Source organism: Aulonocara sp. 'chitande type north' Nkhata Bay, linkage group LG6 (assembly GCF_057382095.1).
Source record: "Aulonocara sp. 'chitande type north' Nkhata Bay isolate Kocher_YH1m ecotype deep benthic linkage group LG6, A_spYH_male_GT1.1, whole genome shotgun sequence".
Classification (NCBI taxonomy): Eukaryota; Metazoa; Chordata; class Actinopteri; order Cichliformes; family Cichlidae; genus Aulonocara; species Aulonocara sp. 'chitande type north' Nkhata Bay.
The window spans coordinates 39,995,394-40,013,965 of NC_141349.1; the positions used below are offsets into that span (position 1 = coordinate 39,995,394).

The 18,572-nt window shown below is 42.1% G+C and overlaps 2 protein-coding genes across 5 annotated transcripts; one reads left to right on the forward strand and one right to left on the reverse strand.

The window, feature by feature from the left end:
- The first annotated feature begins 261 nt into the window (after nt 1–261).
- clgn (calmegin) lies at nt 262–9,694 on the forward strand. Its single transcript, XM_086296911.1, has 15 exons — nt 262–487; nt 3,072–3,329; nt 3,435–3,508; nt 3,661–3,719; nt 4,547–4,688; nt 4,770–4,851; nt 4,994–5,186; nt 5,327–5,516; nt 5,898–6,011; nt 6,102–6,258; nt 6,525–6,740; nt 6,854–6,970; nt 7,062–7,182; nt 7,276–7,424; nt 8,356–9,694. Exons 2-15 carry the CDS (start codon nt 3,072–3,074, stop codon nt 8,428–8,430), a joined length of 1,947 nt encoding a protein of 648 aa, XP_086153037.1. The 5' UTR covers nt 262–487; the 3' UTR covers nt 8,431–9,694.
- A 1,193-nt stretch (nt 9,695–10,887) lies between these two features.
- scoca (short coiled-coil protein a) lies at nt 10,888–18,008 on the reverse strand. 4 transcript variants are annotated; one of them, XM_086296914.1, is made up of 4 exons: nt 17,783–18,008; nt 13,390–13,461; nt 13,188–13,268; nt 10,888–12,523 (listed from the first exon to the last, which is right to left on the reverse strand). In XM_086296914.1, the coding sequence occupies exons 1-4, from the start codon at nt 17,844–17,846 to the stop codon at nt 12,381–12,383; spliced, it is 360 nt and encodes a 119-aa protein (XP_086153040.1). In that variant the 5' UTR covers nt 17,847–18,008; the 3' UTR covers nt 10,888–12,380. The 4 variants fall into 4 exon arrangements, with proteins under 4 accessions (XP_086153040.1, XP_086153041.1, XP_086153039.1 ...); XM_086296915.1 differs by lacking the exon at nt 17,783–18,008 and adding an exon at nt 15,601–15,756; XM_086296913.1 differs by lacking the exon at nt 17,783–18,008 and adding an exon at nt 15,179–15,355.
- Nucleotides 18,009–18,572: the final 564 nt, after the last annotated feature.

The window sequence follows — 18,572 nt, forward strand, 5'->3', positions numbered from 1 at the left end:
AATGTATTATTTAGAGAAATGTATTTTTCTCTAAATAATGTCATAAAGCTTTTTCATTTGTGTAATTTGTAAGCTATTTTTATTTATATATGTATTCATTTACTTTTTTTTTAAATATTCAATATTCAAGATTTGTTTAGTTATGTGTTTAATGCTGAGTGTTCCTTTTCAGTCATTTCATACTTATGAATACCGCTATGCTCTTAATTTCTGCGGTGCCTGAATGCACCCTTTACGCTTCCAGCCACCCTGGTGCGCATGCTCAGTCGCAAAGGAACCTGTCCTCAGCGGCGCACCGTTATCCGGGCCGAGCTGTCATCCACGGTCCATCTCCTCCAGCAGATAACCGTGCTCTCCTCGACTGTATCCCAGTGGTATTCAGCGGGCTCACCCCACATAACTCTTCCCGTGTTTTTGCGTGGAGAAGCAGTTTTCATCGACGGAGTTTTTTTTTTTCTTTTCTCCGTGATATCCAGAAGGCGCAAAGGTTTGTTTGCGCTCATTCAATCTCTCTCCATCCTCCCTGTGCGACATCACTGCTAATGTAGCCAGCTAACCGTTGCTGTTCATTCATTTCTGCAACCGAAGAATGCGATATTCGGCGGCCTTTTGCTTTCAAATTAATTATTAGCATCTTTTAATTTAAACACCAGTGTGTGTTGAATTACCGGGCTCCTGGTACGAGCCCGTTAGTTTATTTCTGGCTGAGCTTATCTTGTGCTAACGTTTGCCGTTTGTGACTGGCGCGCTAAAGTCAGCTAGCCGAGCAGCTCCTGCAGCCAGAGCCGCTCTCTGAAAGAGCCTGGACGTTGCTGTGTTTGGTGGCAGCCATGTTAGCGCCTCTGACCTTTTATTTTTTTAGTTTTTTTTTTTTTATTCCTATTGTGTAAACGTGTGTTATGACAATGGTTATAAATGGAAAAATGTCACATTGGCGCTGTTTAGAGTCAACCAGATGCTGATAAGGCATATAGCCCCTGCACACTTCAGCAGGAGGACTGAAGCGTGACTGTGGGGTAAAGATAATGACAGCTGTTGAGTACTAGATTATGTCCAGTAATAAATCTGTTTGCTAAAGGGGGAGTTACCTGCATAACTGATAGACTGACACCAGGTAAGATATGGTCGATGTGTCCTTGCAGAGTATTAGCATGACAGGCCAAGTTGAGACACCTGAAGCCTAAAACCCCAAACCATAGACAGAATAAAAGATGGGTGTAGCTCCTTGGTTTGAAAAGGGAAGCCAGTGGGGAAGTGGCTTACCTAGTGGTGCTCCAATCCAAATTTTTCCAGTTCCAAGATAAATAACTAGACCTCACATGTCTGCAGATAGGGTTTGATCTAATTGAGCGTTGATCTAATGCCAGTATTTGATTGTGCTGTATTTCTCATTGTGTGAAGGAAACTAGGAATCATTCTCTCGGTGCTAAGGCAACATCAAGCTCAACTTAACTCTGATATATTGACGTTTTAAAATAAACTTAGGCACATTCATACAAGATTTTATAATTTGCTAATAAAAGCTGATAATTTAGTTTAGAAATTGACTCCTTTTATTTCAGTGAGAAGAATAATGCATGACATCAGGCGCAACACAAACAATATATATTTTTTAAAATGTATTGGTAGTTTTCCATTTCTTTTCTGTCTGAGACCTTTTACTGTTCAGCTGAAATTGTGCATCGAGTGTTTCACAACAAGTCACAACAGTGGAACCAGTGTCCTCCTAGCTTCTACCAAATATAATGTCTCTCTGAACAAATGTACAGAGGTATAGTAAACAAATGAGTCTTTGCTGAGCTTCTTGATCCTGGTACCACAGTTTCTAGTTGAATAAAAAATATATTCAAACATGAAGAAAATCAGTTGATGTTGAAGGTGTGAAATACCTCCAGACTGCTGAACCTTTGCTGTTAACTTCCCCCAGTCTAAATTAGCTCTTCAGCATAAATACAGGACATAGAACTGGGCTGTTTATGGGCTGTTTGTTGCGGATATCCCATCCAGCTTTTTGAGTGAGGATCTGGGCCATATCTTTGGTGCATTCCTATTCAATTTAATTATTTTTACCATAAGCCTGATCAGTTGCTCAGGCAGAATAAACTAATTTATTCTGCTATATTTTCAGTTTACTCGTTAACTCAACGTTCATTAAACATCACACCTTTAACCAGACTAGCGCACTTCAACCAGGCATTAGCATCTCCACATGGCTGTCACAACAGGGGAAGATGAAACCGTGATAAAACAGAATGGTTACACCCCATCAAACTTACCTGATTTTTAAATGTTGAGCTCTCTTTCAAACTGAGCTTCGCTTTCAGTCCAAAGATGCAAACACATGAGCAACAGCACAATGCCTTTAAAGATAAGACAGCTTTTTCATTATGCTGCTCTTTCATCATCTCTCCCTTATGTTCATCACAATCCTTTTGATCCTCCTGCACTCTGTTGTTAGCAAACAGAACAACACCAGTTTGGGAATTAAACTTAATTAGGAATTAAGGGAAAGCATGCCGCTGTGCTGTCTCCAGTGATGCTTTTCATTTCCTGCTGCTCGCAACAAGAGCGAGCGGGTGTGGGCTGATCAATGGGAGGTTATTGAAGCTGATGTTCAGCATGCTAAATCGCCACCGTTTAGATTTCAAATGCGTATTCATACTGTGCATGTGCTGCAAAAAATAAGAAAGATATTAAAAGATGTGTAGTGAAGTAGAGGTGTTGCTCCTAAGGCGTTTCTTCTGGTGGAAAAACACAGCAGAAAATGTGCAGATTTTTTATTTTAAGAGTCATGATCTGAAGATACACGTCCCTGATCTTGTAGGATTGTGTCCTAATGTAACCTCCATGTCTGTAGTTTTTTTTTTTTTCCCCTCTAACCCTCACCCACTTGTCTCTCCTCTATTTTTATCCCTGACACGACACACACACTCCCCGTTGTTCTCCATAAATAAAATCCATCTCACTCACACCTGCCTCTTCTTCCCATCCCCCTCCCGCACCCTTTTTTACTCTGGCTCTAACACCATGCACATCCCTTATCTCACACTTCTGTAACCCTCCTGCTACAGATGAAATTGGAAAAAGGCTGGACGTGGCTCCTGCTGCTGCTTCTATCCACCCTGGCTGTGGCAGCTGTGGTGGCCCACGAGAAGCAGTCGGAGGCCGATGTTTCAGACGTCGTCGTTGACGACGACGATGATGACATGGGCTTAGATGAGGAAGAGTTAAAGGTCCTGATGGCGGAGGATGAGAGCGAGCAGGTTAAAGAGACGCACAGCAAGAGCACAGCCAGCGAGAAGGACACTGACTCCAATGTCTCCTTCCAGGTCTGGAGCAGAGCAAAAAATCAGGAAATCTAGTAAAATGAATTGAATCAGAAGATTATTTGATGGCTGCAAAGCCTCTTATTGTATCCTTTATTATATCACCAGGTAACATACAGGACTCCTGTTCCCACTGGAGATGTGTACTTTGCAGAGACATTTGATGATGGTTCACTGGACAGGTATTGTTTAACACACAAACTTCCAAAATACAGCCCAAACTTATTATATGGTCTCCCACAGAGATTTAGCGGATCAAAGAGTGTTTCTGTGTGTGTGTGTGTGTGTGTGTGTGTGTGTGTGTGTGTGTGTTTCATGATGTTGATCTCCACAGATGGCAGCTGTCAAAAACAGTGAGGGAGGACGCGGATGGTGACATCGCCAAATATGACGGTTTGTTGCTGTTCTCTTCCTCCTATTCAAGATGCGTGTGGGCGTTTTCCTCACATCACGTATTCCTCATGCATGATTCCATTGTTTGAAAGGTCTGAAAATCGTATTTTAAGTTGCATTAAATTCAAAGTAACGCAAGTATATTGAAAGTACTAAACAAAACTATCAATTAAGCCTATAACAATCAAAGCAAACCACGCTTTAAGTCAGGCTCATTGTAACATATGTAAGCGCTCAAATTAGTACCTAAACCAGCCTTTTCTCTCATAGCCAACAGGGGGCGACTTCAGTGGTTCCAAAAGGAAATCCGACTCCTCTGGGTTCTGCGTTTAGTTCTACTTCGATCTTGTCATATCGGCAAAATGGCAAAAATGCTTGATTCTTCACAACAAATTTTCTAACCAATGGGACTGGTTGGCAGTTTTTAAATAACTGACTGAAAATTCGCTCAGTCAGTTATTAAATGTAACTTCTTAAAACCTGCAGAAATTATGCTTTTAAATGATGATGATATTTATAATAGTTGGTCTAACTTGTATAGTATTGGCCACCTTTTCTTTTTGGTGCTAATTGTACTTCATTTGGCAACATAACTGCTGCAGCATGAGGTTACAATACCTGAGCCAGAAACTGGTCCTCTTAAAGCTGTCTGACACACAGTGAGCACCACCACACATCCCAAAAAGTAGGCTTTTATGAAAAACGTTACCATATAACCCACAGGACTAAAAGCTGTGGCAGTAAAAATAAAACTCAGACTTGTTCAAAAGAGAGAATCGTCCATAATAATAAGTGTTACTGTCCATTTACCGTGTCTGTGGCTGCAGGGAAGTGGGCTGTGGAGCAGCTGAAGGAGAACAAGGTTCCAGGAGACCAGGGCCTGGTGCTGAAGTCCCGGGCTAAACACCACGCCATTTCTGCAATGCTGGACAAACCCTTTGTGTTCAAGGATGAACCTCTGGTCATTCAGTGAGTTCACACTTTGTCCCTCGTTATGTAGAGAAGTCGCAACCTGGACCCATTAAACAGTTTTGTTATGTGGCGTCGTAGGTATGAAGTTAATTTCCAAGATGGTATCGACTGTGGTGGAGCATACATCAAACTGCTTTCCGACACTGGCAGTCTCAACCTGGTTTGTATACATGTTTTATAATCCACCATAATTAGCAAAACCTCCAGATTTCTGTGCTGTAATCTGATATTTGTGGTAGAATTGGGTGAATTTCTCTAATCCACCAAATGCTTAAGTATTTTTTTTCTGTTCTGCACTACAGGAGCAGTTCCATGACCGTACACCCTACACCATCATGTTTGGACCGGACAAATGTGGCGAGGACTACAAGCTGCACTTCATCTTCCGCCACAAGAATCCTCTGAACAGAGACATGGAGGAGAAGCACGCAAAGAGAGCCGACGTCGACCTCAAGAAATTCTACACTGACAAGAAGACTCACCTCTACACGCTGCGTATGTAGCTAATTTGAAGACATTTAGCACTCAGTGTTGTTTTGTAGTATGATCTCATTTTGGAGTAAGACTCAGATTTCATCAGATGACATTAAAATCCACTCTACTCTTCTACTTTGGTCACTTCTGTCTGGCATCAGTCCTGAACCCGGACAACAGCTACGAGCTGTTTATCGATCAGTCGAGCGTGAGCCGTGGCAACCTGTTGGAGGACATGGTGCCTCCGGTCAACCCACCCAAAGAGATAGACGACCCAAATGACTCCAAGCCAGACGACTGGGACGAGAGGGCCAAGATTCCCGACCCAGAGGCTGTGAAGCCCGATGACTGGTGACTATAGTCTCCATACTAGTGTACAGAATGACACACAAGTTGAGGCTAGAACTGATGAGCGAAAATGTTCAGTTATTCTCAGTCTGGCTATCTGTCAGAACAACACCATCTACAATTGACAGGCAGAAAACTCTTCCTTGCTCTTATTTTGAAAGTTCAGTTCTGTCCATTTTGTTCATTGGTCTCTGTCTTTGCAGCTAAGCTTGGACAAATCCAGAAACTATTTTGTTGTTCTTTAAACCACATCTTTGATATATATTGTGTGTCAACATTAGGAGTACAGCGGAGGTCATCAGATGGGGTCTTTATTGGGTAAAAGAGCTGAAATGTAAAAGCATATTAGCAAATAACAAACCCTGCTGTATGTGTGTAACAAAGGGATGAGGATGCACCTGCAAAGATCGAAGACCCTGATGCACTGAAGCCTGAGGGCTGGTTGGATGATGAGTCGGAGTTTGTCCCTGACCCCAATGCAGAGAAACCAGAAGATTGGTAAACAAACTCTTTCACCGTGGTCTTACAGTCATGCTAACTGGAATGAGGAATGGTTCAGGGTGACAGCTTGTCGCTGTGTTTCCTTAGGGACGAGGAGATGGATGGAGAATGGGAGGCGCCGCAGATCCCTAACCCCGCCTGTGAGACGGCTCCTGGCTGCGGGGTGTGGAAGCGTCCCATGATCAACAATCCTCAGTACAAGGGCAAGTGGAAAGCCCCCCTGGTGGACAATCCTAACTATCAGGTAACTATTGTTCTGTGGTTTTATACACATAACTTAAATTTATGTCACAGTGTCCACCAAGTTGCCCCTGCACGGCTGGTACTTTACGATTTTCATAGTTTTTTAAAATTAATTTATTATTTTTTATCTCTAGACAAAAGCTAAAACCGTGATGTTTGCTAATGTGTATTATTAGTACATCTTATCAGCAAAACAGCATTGGCCAGTATATTTGTATTTGTGGGTCCTTCTGACTGTATCCTCCATGCTTTGTGTTGTCTCCTAAGGGAGTGTGGAAGCCTCGTAAGATCCTTAACCCGGACTATTTTGAGGACCTGCAGCCGTTCAGGATGACACCATTCAAGGCTCTGGGACTGGAGCTGTGGTCCATGACCTCAGATATCTACTTTGACAACTTTATTATCACCTCTCACAAGGAGGTTGCTGACCGCTGGGCGTCTGACAGTTGGGGGCTGAAGAAACTGGTGGCCAGTGCTAACGAGGTCAGGAGCACGTGTGCGGGGTTGCTGTGTGCGTGTGACGTACCACAGAGCTGTCACGTTTCTGTGCAGAAGTTCTCACGGTTTACTCTTTGTCTCTCCCTCCATCTCAACAGCCAGGGATTTTTGCTCAGCTGATGATGGCAGCAGAGGAGCGGCCGTGGCTCTGGGTGATCTACATACTGACAGTAGGCCTGCCTGTGGGACTGCTCGTGCTCTTCTGCTGGCCAAAGGTACTAAGACCCTGCTAAACATTAATTTAGACTTCAGATCATAGGCGCAGCTTCCTGACTTTTGCTGTGATGTCTCGTATTTGCATCCCAGAAATCGGATGATGACTACGTGTACAAAAAGGTGGATCCGCCCAAGGCTGATGTGGAAGAGGAAGAAGAGGAGGAGGAGGAAGACAAAGGAGCTGAAGCTACAGAAGCAGCACCAGCTGCAGGTGACACACATTCACCTACATTTATACTGCACTGTTCTGGATCATATTTTCTCCCCTTACTGTCCTCTTTGTTTTTTTTCCCTAATGCAACAGAAGAAGCCGAGGAGGATGCAGAAGCAGGAGGGGACAATGTAGAGGGTGACGATGATGAAGAAGAGGAGGAGGAGGAGGAGGAAGAAGAGGAGGAGGAGGAGGAAGGAGAAGAGGAAAGCAAAGCTCCAGGGAGAACATTAGAAGATGAGGTTGGTGTCATCTGTTCAACAGGGGGAAATGATAAAAAATTAACAGCTGTGCAGTCGGGGAACTTCTCAAGTCTTTGACATATTTTCTTTCTATTTACCACCAGAAGAGGATAAAATTAAACTATCAAGATGTGACTTAAGTTTAGCTTTAATTTAAGGGGTTGAACAGAAACAGTTGCTTAAATTGTGGAGGTATTACAGCCATTAATGCAGTGACTGTTTTGATTTGTCTCACTGTGCTGCTAAAAGCCCAAACTCACTCTCTGTTTACAAGATGACTGAAATGAGATCAAAATATGTTTTTAGAGAAAGTAGATCCAACAGATTTTCCGTAGCTGAACTGGTGGAAGCTTGCCTCTGGATCACTCAGGGTCTCTCAGCCTGTCTCCACGTTTGTTATTGGCACACTCGAGTCTGCTGCTGTCTGGGGCTCTCTTTATCCTGCAGTAGAGGTGGGCCGGTAGTCCAAAGCATCCCTTAATGAGGGGCTAATGTCCTCGCTCAGAGCGGTGCAAGCAGCAGTAACCCTAAGGGGGCAAAATATGAAAATCCAAACAGCCTCAAACTCCAAACTTCACTTCAGCTGACAGCGATACATCTGACAGGTTTTTTATTTTTTAGCTACACAAAGAACAGAGATTTTGATACAGTACACATCACCTGTTTCTTCACCTTTTAACCAAATAAAACTCGACATTGCTGCAGAATTGTAACACAGCCACTAGAATAAAACTTTAATCTTACAGGTCACTTGGGAACTGTCGTTTGCGTTTGCAAGACGGGCTTTATGGTCAAAACTGCCCAATAACTCTCAACCTGACATGTCCCCAACACCTCATAAAGCTTTTAACATTTTAATAACGTGTCAGCTGCACGAGTGCTGTGGTACAGCTCCAGCATCAAAGCTGACGCTTCGCTTTCTGTCTCGCAGATGAAGGATGAAGGAGACGTTGCCGAAGAGAGCCACAAACAAGCAGTGAGAAAGAGGAGGGTACGGAAAGACTGAGGAGGCAAACGTCATGCCCGCTGTCTCCTTTCTGCCCCAACGGGGAAGAGGTGGAAGGGTCGTCTCTGCCGCCGCCGCTGCTCCCTCCTCCCTGAGCGGAGCAGCATGCATTTCCTTTAACTGGTAGCCTGCTCTCACCCCACCGGCTGCCCCATCCACTCCTCCTCCTCATCCACCCACCCCCACCACATCCTGTACCATCCCCTCGTCTTGTTTCTCCCTCTTCCCATCTACTCAGATAAGCTCCCCAGAGAGTCTGTGCATTTAGCTGTTTACCCTCCTCCTCCTCCTCCATCCACTTTTCTTCATCCTTCTCTCCTTCTATAAGCCATCGCTGTCGAAACGTCTGTCAGCCCTAAAATGAAAAAGGCCCCGCCTCTCCTCCACCACAGTTCCTGCTCGCCGTGTTTCTTCTGCCATCATATCCTCTCCTCTCGGAGCAGCAGAGAGCGCCTGTGCGTTGTTCGTCCCATTTTTACCGCATATCGTAGGGGCTACTTCTCTCAAGTTAGACTCCATTCTCTCAGTGTCCTTTTTCTTTTTTTAAGAACGTGTTCAAGGACACCGTTTGGCAGATTTTCTAAATGTTCGGGTTTCAAGAGCAGGAGAGGATGCCGGGCTGTGAGGAAGGCTGTGTGAGATGTTACTACAGCTTCAGGACAGACAAATTCGTCTCAGCTTAGGGTTAAAGATTACCTCTTCTAAAAAATAAAAAAAATGATATGTTTAGATTTCAGCTAGTTTGTAATGAGCATTAGTTCCTTTCATGTGTGTTTTATACTAAGTTATAGCATTTAAGAACTGAGGATTAGCACTGGTTACCATATTTATTGTTTTTGGTTGTAATTTCTTTTGCAGTACAGATAAATTTAATATTGCAGTGTTTTAAATGACTCGAGGCAGATTTCCTGAAACTAAAAGCCTCTGACGTGCTTACTTTGAGCCAAGGTCTGAAATCAAAGTGAAACTTCAGCGCTTTGAGCAAAAATAAGTACAGTTCAAGTCTCGGCCATCAGTTGGAAGACAGAACAAAAAGCCGTGAGGACGTGTCTCATTCAGCAGTGCTTTCCCAGAATCTATCCCGGCTAGCCGGAGGTCAGATCTAGTTTGCAGCCTGGGGAAGAAGTTGACGCTCGTTTGTTTTCTATTACTGTCTCAAGCTTTTTGTAGTTCACCTTCTCGCCACACACTGGCAGATATCCCTGTTTACATTTGTTTGCAAATTGTACATTGCTCTTGAAAATAAACTTATTTAATAAGAAAACTTATTCTGGGATTTATTCAGACCGGACAAAGATGCACACACCCTCTGTAAACACTTTTATGATGACTTTATGGACTTCAACAGTTTAGAAATGAATGGTCCCCATTAAAGTCAAAAATAATGATAAAGCAGGGTATGCTTTAGAGGAGGCCTCACTCATCATCTCTGGTTTAAAGCTGTCAATGAATATTAGGAATTTGATTATACAATTTGCGTAAATAATTGATTATGGAGACAGGAGCACAGAATGCAAGGCTGGATTTTTCAGACGTGCTGTTGGGGTCGATGGAGTGCTGTGTATAGTGTGTTAAAGTCAGAACAGCTGATGGGCGGGGGACTAGGTCAAGCTCTCTAAGCTCAAACAAATGCTGATGGTGGACACACTCATTTTGTGGCTTTAATATCCCTGTGGTACTTTTTTTTTTTTTTTAATTTAAATGGCAAACCAAAGAAAAATCATACCCCACCAGTTTTAATCACTGGACAGGTTAGAATCCAGCTGGAGGCCTGTGGAAAATGTGGAGTGCAGAGATTTAGAACTTTTAACTGTATTCTTATAAACTTTATAAATTTCATAAACCTAATAGTTGTTCTTGTCTTTCTGTGAAATAACAAAAACATTGTTTTATAAATGCACAACAGTCGAACGAGTATCAGGGTCACTTCAGGAAAAACAATCATTTTGAGAATAAAGTTGAGATTAAAGCCTTCTATAAAATGCCTGTGTAGATGAGTCAGTGAAATTTTACTTCAGAATCTGTTTTAATTACAAGGAAACGATTTCTCTTTTAGAACGCGAACGCAATGTGGCGATAAGGACGTCAAAGAGATGGTGCAGAAAGCTGCATCTGCTCAGACGGGAAAGAGAAAACACAAACTTGGAGTCCCGTCAGTCTGAGCCATGAACTACCTGGGCAATAAACTTTTTCTGTAATTTTATAGATTTATCATATTAAAAAAAAAACACCGAGACATAATGCTGAAGTTGTTCCTTTTTCTTATATTAAGACGTCTCAGGGGTTAAATCTTTAGTTAAGTGTGTGTAGCTCATGATGTCAAATGATTTTTACATCCCTGCTCTACAGTCTGAGAAACACAGCACCAACCAATGGGGGGGGTGCCACAGTGGGTATGTCCAGCTTTCATTTACAGACTTCAGGTTGTACAGGTGACCAAAATAACCAGCGAGAGGCTCGATCTCAGGATTTTATTAAAACAGAATTTAAAGGCAAAGGTGCAGAACGTCTACATACAGGATGACACGAGGACGTGTGCAGGCAGGGCACAGGCAGCATGCTGGAAACAAATTAAAATCCTACTGTACAACTGTACAAAATAACATCAATAAATTACACCATGTACAGCACTCACTGCCTCCCTTCGCCTTCCTAATTCCTTACTTTACAAAAAGCACATTACTGTTTAGGATAATTGGGAAAATTCATTTTAAAAGCTAATTAAATCCTCGCTCAAAGTAAATTTCACCTGGCCCCTCCCCTCCACGTCCCTTTTTATCTGAAGAAGACGACAATGTGCACACCCTCCCCCCTCCGAGTACATCAACTCATCTTACGATCAAACCCATCTTGCAGGCCTGGATTAATGGATCGATAACACTCCAGGCCTCTTTGCAGCTTTTTGCTCCTGCAGTTAAAGGGGAAGGCAGGGAACAGATGCAACTTTTAGAGTATTTATCCCGTGGCTTTTGGAATTATTTGGACCAAACACGCACTATTAAGTTCACAGGTCTGCAAAAACACAGAAAATCCGACTTGAGTGATGATAATAAAGACAAAATCTGGTACAGAGTGCAAGTTTACAAGACTTTTAGTATCTGTGCTTTTATTTATATTGCTAACAAGCTTTCAAAGGTATCTGCACATCCTGGATCCACCTACTCTTGATTTAAAAAAGTTCTTGGTAACTTTATACAGTCTGGTTTTCAGTGATTATTGATTTATTGACATCTCAGTAGATATGCTAATCGGCCAAACAAACAAACAAAAAAACATACATAAACAAATATCACTCAAACATGCCAAATACACTCTGCATAATACTGTTCAGCTTGCCAGCTTTTAAGTGGAGGAACACAGTCGTGCTTTACAGAGACAAGGTGACATCCAAGACCTGAACAGATCCAGCTGTCGTACAAAATACTTTACCAAAAATAAATAAATTAAACCAGTGCTGATAATGAGGTTCATGGTCAAAGAGGATCTGTAATATCTGTGGTTTGTTTTGGGGTCGCCTTTAAACAGAACACGTCAAAGGCGGGACATTCGCAGGAAATCAGAACCGGCCTCAAACAGAAACACAGCTTTGTTTTGTTTTGTTTTTACACATATCGGATTGACAGCGAGCATTAGGGACAAACTTGAGGTAAGAAGACCCTCAACCTCTTAATTTACTGTTATTGAGTTAAAGGGGTGACATCTACTTTGTAGTGTTTAGAGGAAGCTGATGAAAAACAGCCCTGGTCCAAATGAAATTATATACACATATTTCTTACGTCTATAAGTCCGTTTATGGGGTTATTTGATATTTATTTTGTTAGTTTTGACTCGGGTAAGTGGTTAAAGAAACTCCCATATCTGCTGAGGAAACAAACCCCTCTCCACGTCTCCATGATGGGTTTCCTCTCCCAGCTGCTGGCCCAGGACTCCAGCTTTTTACTGAGGGTAACTCACTTCCTCTTGCTCTTGGTGTCGGTGGTCTGGAAGACGCTCGAGGCCGACATGAGGTTCTCAATGTACTGACCGAGGACCTGGTTCTCAGACTTTAGCTTCAGGTTCTCCTCTTTGACTGCATCGACTCGTGCTGACAGGTCTGGGACAAAAAAGGAAATGGGCAGCTAAAAGGCATACTCTTCCCCATTAGGTCCCCTTTCTTAGCATTTACTGACCCCCTGTACAATTTTTGTCACACAAATTATCACTTAATTATTAGTATTTAGTAGATTCGCATTTATCCATCCATGTTGTAAATGGGCCTGGGTCACTCAGGAAGCTGTCTAAGCAGACATGCCCAGACCCATCTTAAAGCTTTAGATGTAGAAATTTACCAGAATACACACTGAAAGATCAACATGTGACTTATGTAAATTATTTCTGTATTTTTTCCTCTATGAGGATTTTTTTTAAAAACCCAAACCAGTTTTTTACTTATCAAAATCTGCATTTAATGCTTTACAGCTCATGCAGTAAGAAAGAATACGTAAAAGGAGAAAAGGCAGCTGCACAGAGAGAAACGTCCAGCGTGTTAAATCAGAAACATGTGATTTTTGGGGGTTTTATTGAATCTGTTTTAGGGAACAAACGCAGGATGTACATACAAAAAAAGGCCCTCGGATATCAGAGGAAGTTTCCAGATATAAAACCAGAAAATGTGCAGCGTGTTGTATCATTTTAGAGTGTTTCATCCATGAGGTCATTGTTCCCGTCTGGTAAAATTGAATTTGTGTGTTAAGAGGGTTTGTTTTTGTTTTTTTTACCTTCCAGTGTGTGCTGAAGTTCCAAAACCTGATTTATCAACCTCGTCTTCTCCTCAACTTCCACCTGATTCTCCATGTCTCCTGAAATAACAACAATACACGTCAGCATCATTATTATCATATTATTATTAGTAGTAGTAGTAGTAGAAGTAGTATTTCTACATAAGCTAACCCTGAGGGAGACTGTTTCACCCACACGTACCATCTATGTCGCAGTTCATGGTGATAAGCTCGTTCTCCTGTTTGGTATACAGGGCTGCAGATCCACCATCCACTGTGAGACAAAGAAAAGCGCCGTTATAGCTGTGAGTTGTAACATGGAGTTTATATTTAAGAGGCACTGTACAATCTCTCTCTCTTTTCATAAACAACAGTAAATATGGTGCCATCAGTGTTTACATTTTCATGTCAGTAGAGTTGGTGTGTCAGGCAGGGTGGCCTACTTACATTACAGAACACGCGGACAAGATTCATATGGGGAGGATATAATGGAAAGTCTATATAAGACAGTGATTTTAATTATTAGCAGAATCACTGAACATTACATTTTAGGTTGATTATTATATGCTCTACAGATGACATACTTCCAGCTGTAATGATTCCCCCTTTTGTTTACTCTCAGTCTTACTGCTGGGCAATATGTCCAAAAAATTGAATTTCATATCAGTGGATATCAGTGATCATTACAATATAAGACAAATTCCCTTCAAGTTTAAAGTCACAGTGCTGAAAAATATTGAAACTGCTTCTGGGTAGTTTTCTATATTGTCATAAATATCATTATCATAAATTTTCTTGAATTACTGTGACATAACTTTGAAGCTCTACTGCTCAGCTCCCTGGCACTTTGTTAGTTCATGTCTCCTGCCAACACGAGCTGAGGTATGAACCAGACCGAGACCTGTTCCATCCTGCAGTGTAAAGCCAGGTTTATTCCAATCCTAAAGCACTGAAACTGGGTTACCACAGTAGATCATCTGTCTCCATCTCTCCCTATCCTTTTGTTTTTGATGATGCAATGATCGGGGACCATTCTTAATTTCGTTGTTCTCATGACAATGACAATAAAGTTTCTGATTCTGATTCTGATTTTTGGCCAGTAGTAGCAGAGAATCCACCAGCACCCTGTTGTCCAACAACACGGGAAGCTGCGTTTGTTGATTTGGCCAAGATTTTACGCGGGATGTCCTTCCTGTCACAATCCTCCCCATTTATCCAGGCTTGAGACCAACACTAGGAGCACTGGCTTGTGACCGGGTTGCACTCTTGTCAAGTTGCCTTTGTCTTAATAAACCTATTAATTTACTTATTACATAATTATAAAGAGCTCACTCATTTACTGATAGTCTGCAGAGATTAAGTGCCTTAACTGTTACAGTAATTCATGACTAATTCTAGACCAAACAGTGACACAAAAAGGATTTTTCTGAATAAGGATGACAGCATTTTTAACCTTCCTACACACTGAGTATGTACTCAGCTCATCCCTAAAATTATAATGAGTGCACCAGCAGCTGAAATAACAGTTACAGTTATTTTAATGCGGAGAATGCTTTATAAAGACTATCATAAGATATTTATTACTATTATTCTACTGTTATTATAAACTATAGAGAATTTGGGAAATTTTGATTCAAATTAAATGCACTGTATCAGTGATTTAACTGATCAACAAAGTAACTGATTGTTTGTGTGAATAGTGTAATTTTGTTTGGCTTGTTTGGATTTGGTAACCGTTACCGTGTCTGAGTGAGTGATGATAGCATGATGGGAGCACACACCGCACCCAGGCTGAGAGTGCTGTGGTCATACTGCATCAATAAAACGCGTGTTAGGAGCCAAATGCTGCTTTGGATAAAGGCGCTCATTAGTTCGCCGGTCTGCCGTCCAATAATCGAATCGATGCTGACACTGAAGCAACGATTAAGCAGCAATGAGCGCCAAAACATAGCATTTAGCTAAAAAACACATACAGATACACAAAGCTCCACCTCCTAGCACATCACGATTCCTACTCGAAGCCACGGCCGAAACATCGGACAAGGTGCTGGAGGCAGTTTTCCCCGACAACACAAGCCAAAACAGCACAAATGTGTCCGATAATGGGCGTAGATAGATTAGCTCCATAAGCTAACTAGCTCAGTGGCCAACCAAGCCAACGATTCTGAAACTTAATTTACTTTCAACACCAAAAACGTTTAAACGCGTCATAAGAAGAAACCAAACAAAACCACCTGGTCTGTCTGATATTTAAATTTTCGCTGACAAATAAAATTTACACCGTGGCACCGAGCGAAGAGCAGCTAACTGCTACAAGCAAATTGTTGGCTAGTTTTAAGTTCAGACAGAAATACGTCCCGAATTTTTATACTTCGAATTTAGGAACACAGCAGATGTAGGAGTATGAACTCACCTAAAGCAACAAAAAAAGTCTTCTCCGATTAGCGGAGTTACCCTTGCAAACAGACACACAGCTGTGATGATGATGACGAGGAGGAGGAGGATGACGATGACGGCTACATCGCTGTGTGTTACCACACCAACCGACAGGGGGAGCAACATACCACATGCATTACGCACCATCGGAGACTTTCTCTAAACTTCCGGTTTCGTGATGTAACAGAAATGTTGGATTTCGTGGGTTTTTATCATATTTTCATTTTTATTAAATATGTTGGAATTAGTTCTATTTTAGACTCGCAAAATACCTTTATGTGGGTTTGCCACAAGGCTACTAATCCACTTTACGGCACCTGCCATTTTGATTTCAGGCATGAAGCCAGCAGCAGCTGAGACTGTGCCCTTAACCAACCCAATCAGCATGCAGTCTAAGTATAATAAAATAAATTAATGAATAAAAAAGAAGACTCGCCCAACCAAAGTGTGGGGTTGTATATGTAGAGCCAGATGTAATATATTTTAGCCGTTTAGCTCTATTCAATAAGTGTTATGTCACGTGAGTCCCCTGAATTATATCCTGTTTCTTAACAATGAGATATGTCAGCTCTGAACACACACACACAAACACACACAGCTTTCCTAACAGATGCTCGTGCTTTTCCGTCTGGTAGAAACCCCAGCGCGCACACACACACACACACACACACACACACACACACACACACACACACACACACACACACACACACACACATCTATGCACATCTACAGTTTTCTATGTGAATGCATGAATGAAGTGTTATCTGACCTGTGTGAGCATTATTACATGCCTGCATGTCTGTCTGTCTGTGTGTGGCACCCCTGTGGCCTCAGCTCCATATGCTGCTGCTTGTTAGCCAAACCCAAACCCTGTGGGGGCACTGCTGCCTCAGCCAACAGTTGTCTGAGGCCAGTTTACCCTGTATCCATCCTCCTGTGCGTTCCTTTCTGCTCTGTGGAGTGTGTGTGGCTTCCAAGGTCTTTATGAGTAGCATTCTAGGATTATTAGGTAATAGGAAACTGGGTCTTTAGAGGGGATTTGTAAGAGGAAACACAACACAACTAAGGTTTCCAGTTTGCATAATTGAGGGTGTATCTGCTTTCACTGGCAAGTGGGTAAAGACCACACAGACCACAGATTAAATTTAGGAAACCCTGAGATTCTTTGTGTGTCAGAACTGAATGTGAAAAGCAAGGGATGGATCTCACTGTGAAATTGCACACTCAGTGGCTAATGGCTTGTGATTACAAAATTTTCCATAACCAGAAGCTACAGACATCTTATATATTGTCTGTGATTTGACACAGGCAGCTGAGCAGCATCTAACTGGCTAAACTGTGTAACTGAACTGTAAGACAGCTGCTGATGTTGGTACCTTAATAGTAACACATATATTAACAAGACAATAACTGTTCAAATTAATTTAAAGTTTAATTAGTGCATCAACTTCCACAATAAGTGTTCCGGGCATTTCAAAGTCCGGGCTTCATAGCAGGAATTCACAAACCTGTTGATGATTCTGAAGGTGACTGCAGCCATCTTTATTTACAGTCTGTGGCGTCTACTCTTTTCTCTTTGCTTACATGCTGTTCTCGAGCTACTTACTTCAACTCTAAATAAAATATTATAGTTTGAGATTCATGTGTACATAGTGAAGATTAGTAACAATCGGAGAGTGTGAAATCCGAGAAGTAAAAAGGAGCCACACCCCAGCCAGTAATGCCACACACCCATATAAACACTGTGGTATTGTTTCTACCTTATAGCCCTTTGTGCAGTCACATGCTTGTAACATTAAAAACAACGGTCTCTGACCGTTTGCTCCAGGTAAAATAAATAAATAAATAAATAAATAAATAAATAAATAACAATAATAATCAGAACATAACCTCACCTGTAACCCAAAGAGCGCATGCTTTTGAACAATAAGCTGTTTTTTAAAGCAACTTTTTAGTTTTAAAACATAGAGCTGCACACTGGAATCAGTTTAATAGAGGGGGGTTAGCTCCTGTCTTAGTCTTGAGGCGACTATCTGTGTAAAACTGTGACTGACAGACCGACGTTTACAATCTGGTCGACTGGCTGCAGGCTAAAAGCTGTTTGTGCAAATAGAAATAAAGGACAGGTTAGGGCTAAATCTGAAGAAGTGGATTACCTGTATCGTCTGCCAGAGAGATGTTAGTGAACGTCCCATCATCCTCGTCCACTGTGGCCTCCATGGCCTGAGTTTGCTTTTCGTCCTCCACTTTTATTCCTTTCTTTCTTTGATTATCTCACAGAGTCGTGAATGTGTGTTGATCTTTCCGGGTTTTGTTAGTCTCCGTTTCTTCTTTCTGTTTGTCTGTTCTCCCCCTCTGGCTCTGCCTTCTCTCACACACACCTGCTGCCTTGAATTGCTTGCCACGGTTACCTGCTCTACCTGCCTGGCAGCTCCGGTTACGTGGCTGTCGTGGGAATGGGTCACCATGGCGACCATTTGACCAAAACACGAGACAGACTGCTCAAGCAATAAAGCTATCGGGGGTCAAAGTTTAAGCTCCTGTGAAATGGAGTAATGGCGAAGAGGCACATTTAAAGTATCTTCAAATTAGGATCGTGAGCCATGTGAGCACACTGCAGTCCCCAGCTCGGTGACTCGGGACAGTATGCTCCTCAGTTTTTATTTATTCATTCATTTATTTATTTACATGAGGTTTGAATTTGAAGGCTTCAGCTGACTTAAAATGACCGGAGAAATCTTTAACGACAAAGAGCAGTTTCCTCAAATCTGCGGTGCATCCTGCACTCTGGTGGCTGAAGCTTTGCACTGCAGCTCACTATCCACTGTCTGTGGACTAGAACAGGGGGGTCAAACTCATTGTAGTTCTTAGGAGACTTCCTGCGGGCCAGAGCCTGGATGAATTATCCTGTAGGCATTCAAGGCATGTTCCCAGGGGTCCATGTAC

Excerpts from the sequence above, each read along its gene's own strand:
- clgn (XM_086296911.1), top strand. The coding sequence starts at position 3,072 with ATGAAATTGGAAAAAGGCTGGACGTGGCTCCTGCTGCTGCTTCTATCC. Across the intron at positions 6,012-6,101 it reads GCAGAGAAACCAGAAGATTG|GGACGAGGAGATGGATGGAG; the intron begins GTAAACAAACTC and ends GTGTTTCCTTAG. Across the intron at positions 6,971-7,061 it reads TGCTCTTCTGCTGGCCAAAG|AAATCGGATGATGACTACGT; the intron begins GTACTAAGACCC and ends TTTGCATCCCAG.
- scoca (XM_086296912.1), bottom strand. The coding sequence starts at position 15,314 with ATGGAGCTAATCTATCTACGCCCATTATCGGACACATTTGTGCTGTTT. Across the intron at positions 13,462-15,160 it reads AGGTGGAGCTTTGTGTATCT|TGGATGGTGGATCTGCAGCC; the intron begins GTATGTGTTTTT and ends TTTGTCTCACAG. Across the intron at positions 12,524-13,187 it reads ACTTCAGCACACACTGGAAG|ACCTGTCAGCACGAGTCGAT; the intron begins GTAAAAAAAACA and ends TTTTTGTCCCAG.